Source organism: Halyomorpha halys, unplaced genomic scaffold (assembly GCF_000696795.3).
Source record: "Halyomorpha halys isolate HHAL.00 unplaced genomic scaffold, Hhal_1.1 Scaffold1951.1, whole genome shotgun sequence".
NCBI lineage: Eukaryota > Metazoa > Arthropoda > Insecta > Hemiptera > Pentatomidae > Halyomorpha > Halyomorpha halys.
The window spans coordinates 26,036-29,854 of NW_027111805.1; the positions used below are offsets into that span (position 1 = coordinate 26,036).

At 30.6% G+C, this 3,819-nt stretch overlaps 1 protein-coding gene across 3 annotated transcripts in view; it reads left to right on the plus strand.

Moving 5' to 3' along the window:
* Positions 1 to 3,819, plus strand: part of LOC106690896 (uncharacterized) — a 14,016-nt gene that overhangs the window by 9,936 nt on the left and 261 nt on the right. For all 3 annotated transcript variants that reach the window (XR_001344686.3, XR_010844036.1, XM_014436488.3), the window contains one exon: positions 1,417 to 1,581. Coding sequence is in view for 1 of the 3 variants with exons in the window: in XM_014436488.3 (XP_014291974.1) it covers positions 1,417 to 1,581 (165 nt within the window). In the remaining 2 variants the exon portion in view is untranslated. The remainder of the gene's footprint in view (positions 1 to 1,416; positions 1,582 to 3,819) is intronic.

Below are 3,819 nucleotides of genomic sequence, written 5' to 3' on the forward strand. Positions count from 1 at the left end.
ATATATATATAAATCATGTATACTTGGTCAATAATGCTTATATATTCTAAAAAAGGATTAGTTAAGGTGCTATTATGCATCAGTTTCAACCGAGATTCCTTATCTTTAAGTGGTATTTTCCTTGATCAAATTGGAAGAGAAAAAAATTCATTTTCATCATTTAATGATTTTTTTATTTCTGGAAGGGAAAATCCGCTGCACAGACAGTTAACAAAATTTGCAGTGTAGGAGAAAGCACCGTCCATAAGTGGTTAGCTCGGTTCAGAACCGGAAATTTCGGTAGATCGAAATGGGTCATATATAATTAATTAAAAATATTTACAAGAATCTGAAGTTTTTATTGAAATCACCATTAAAAATGCTATGAACTTATTTTACAATCCAATATATTTATAATATTATAATATATATAATATATTGTAAATCAAACAGTGATATACCGAAAAGCTATGCACTTGGTTTTTGTTTGGTATGAAAAAATTATCTTTATGGTTTATAAATATCAATATCATAAAAATATTAGTTGGTCCTTTGTTGTTCGACTGGGTTCAGTTAGCCATATAATAAATATTTTAATTAAAAAATCATGTTTATACTGGAAAAATATATATCAACTAAATTATTTTTGTTTTTATTTGATTGTAGTACCATATACCATTTCACAATTAAATTTTAAAATCATGATGAATGCATAAAGGCAGTCTGTATAATAAATTTGTTTTAATGATTCTGCAGTTTAGATAAATATTAATTACAGATAGATTTTTCTTTTTCTATATCACTTTTTTCAATCATGAAATTAAACAAGATCTTGATTATTAACTTTCCTTCAATACGTAACAGATTTATAAATATAACATAACATCTATGAAAGAATAAATAACTTAACCAACAAATTGAACTTTGAATTTTAGACTCCATTTGAGTTGGCTTCATGAGAGGAAGGATAAAATTCCAGGTAAGTTGGGAGAATTTCAGATGAGTTGAAGTTTCTGTCTAAAATGTAGGAGAGGTCATTCATGTCATCAAAAAAATGTTATTTTGTATTTGACATATTTCATATATTACACCATAGACTGGATTTTGGGATAACCCTGCTAGCTTTGAGACAATGTAGTAGGGCCATAACAGAGAAAGTAATAGTATTCTATGGTAGTATCTTAGGAATAAATTCACTTAAAAGTAATATTAAAACAAATATAGAAACAACAAACAAAGTAATATTAATAATCAATTTGAAATATCAATATCACAGATAAAATAATTAAATAGTATATAATTAAAAATCAACTTATAATTTTTATTTTTTGTTTAAAAGTATTTAATGAGTTAAAAAAATATATATTATTCCATAACTTTGCATTTATTTTTCTTAAGAAGTTTAAATAGCAGCTTACAGTCGATTTTTCTGTTTAGGTTTGGCTATCTTGTGTTCTTCTCATGAGACTAAACCATGTATTATGTACAAATGCTCCACAGTTTGGGATCCAGTATGCGGAACACAAATACAGAATGGATGCAAACAAGAAAAAATATTTACCAATGCCTGCCATATGGCTAGTGCGAACAGTTGTGGAAAAGGTAATAATTTTTCTCTATATCAATATTTTCCATGTGATGACTTCCCATAAGGATATTCTAATGGGATGTGTTATATAAAAAAGGTAGGATATTATTTATTTAGTTAAACCAGCACCTGTAACCATCCTATCATACTTCATTATATTCATAATATATTCTTCTTTATCGTATCATGGAATAAATTTTTTTCTTATGCTGCCACCTCCAAGTATCATACCGGTCTCTTCTCTCTTCCAAGCTTAGGTTCCTCTTATCAAAGAATTATTTAATGCTGTGCTATCATTTTTCTTTATTAATTTTGTTATTGATATATAAATTTATGCAAATTTTGTAAAATTTAGAAACTTTCAACTGAGACAAGAAGTGATTTTACTTTATCAACTCTCACATTTGGAAACATTGAATTTTCTCTGATGGAGCTGCTTTACTCATTGTCAGAAAAAAAATATTTTTGTTTAACAAACTAATCCTGCAATTATATTTGAACAATCCTCTTCTAGGTTATACCTCTTACAATTAATTTTAGTTTTAAAACACTCTACTTGAGCCAAACAAAAAAATTAATAATAATAAATTTTAAAAATATTACTTTTATAGCAATACAATTCCAAAAGTTCTATCAAACATATTGATCAAAGATTTGAATTTTGACCTTTTATTTCACCAAATTTAAGTCCAGACTTATTGTAGAAAATTAGTATTATTATTTTACTTTAAATTAAAATTGTCTCTTTGTAACCTAAACAATTTGTAAATATAACTATGAATAAAACATCTCTGCTTCAGGCCAAGGGGGCAGCTTGGTTGTTTTCCTTTGTCTAAGGCCTGTTTCCTTGTTGCATCCAATAGTGCAACACTTACTCTTTGTTCTATTGTTATAAAACCCTCCCTGATCCACAACACATCCTCTGATTATCATATTTTTGGTAAACTGTAATAGAATTGATCAAATTATTGAATTTTAGGTGATTTTCATTATTAACTGTTCATTGATAATATTGGCCCATACTTTGAGGAGTATGCGTAATAGGTGATTAAATTCTCATATTTTTAAAAGTAAAAAACTCAAAAACTTTATTTAAATTCTAGTATAGGGTGGTATAGACCTACATCTGCTATTCGTGGACTTTAAACAAGCTTTTGACAGTGTGGATAGAATGCGACTTTTTAAAAGCTATGGTAAAGGTAGGTATACTGAAAAAACTAGTCAGGCTGGTAAAAATGACACTAATGAACTCTACCTGCTGAGTTAAGCTAGGAAATTTGCTGTCCCAGGAAATTTGTGTGGAAAATGGCTTGAGACAGAGGATCCTCTAGCTCCTCTTCTTTTTAATATAGCATTATAATTAGCTAATCATTCAATCAGAACTAATCCAGGAGGGACCATTTAGAATCAACTGTCCTAACATTTAGCATATGCAGATGATGTAGTCATTACCACAAGAACTCGAGCAGCACTAAAAGAAACATTCCAGGAGTTCGAAGAAGCAGCACATGAATTGGTCCTTAAGGTGAATGAAGACAAGACAGTGCAAATGAAAAGCTCAATAAAGGATAAGGAAGAGAATAGCAAATTGACGTTTAGAGACCATAGTTTCAGTTCTGTAAGCTAGTTATGTACCAGGGAAACCTGGTTACAGATGACAACAAAGTAGAGAGCAGAATAGAGAGCAGGATAGCAGCAGGAAATAGATATTATTTTTCACTGCAGAAAATATTGAAGTTTTGAGCTCCCTCTAAAAGTATGAGAGTGGTCATTTACAAAACCATCCTCAGACCAGTCGTGATCTGTGGGGGAGAAACATGGCCCTTGATAAGGAAAGCAAAATAGATGCTCAACTAATAGGAGAGAAAGGTATTGAGAAGGATATGGGGAGGAGTCTCGGAGAATGAAGTTTGAAGAAGAAGAAGGAATGATGAGCTGATAGATCTGTTCAGGGAACAATCGTGGCTTTAATCCAAACAGCAAGAATAAGATGGCTAGGACTTGCTGAGAGGATGTCCGATAAAAGGATACCCAAAAAGATGGTTTATGGCAAAGGAGATAGAAAACAGAAAAGAGGACATCCCTGGATTAGATGGCTAGATGATGTGGAGGAGGATTTGAAGCTTTTGAATGTTTACAGATGAGAAGAGAAAGCAAGAGACCGTGTGGCTGTGGTGGAGGAGGCCCGAGTTCTTGCAGGACTGTATTGGCATAATAATTGTAGGATTTATAATTTTATAAAATAAAAAATT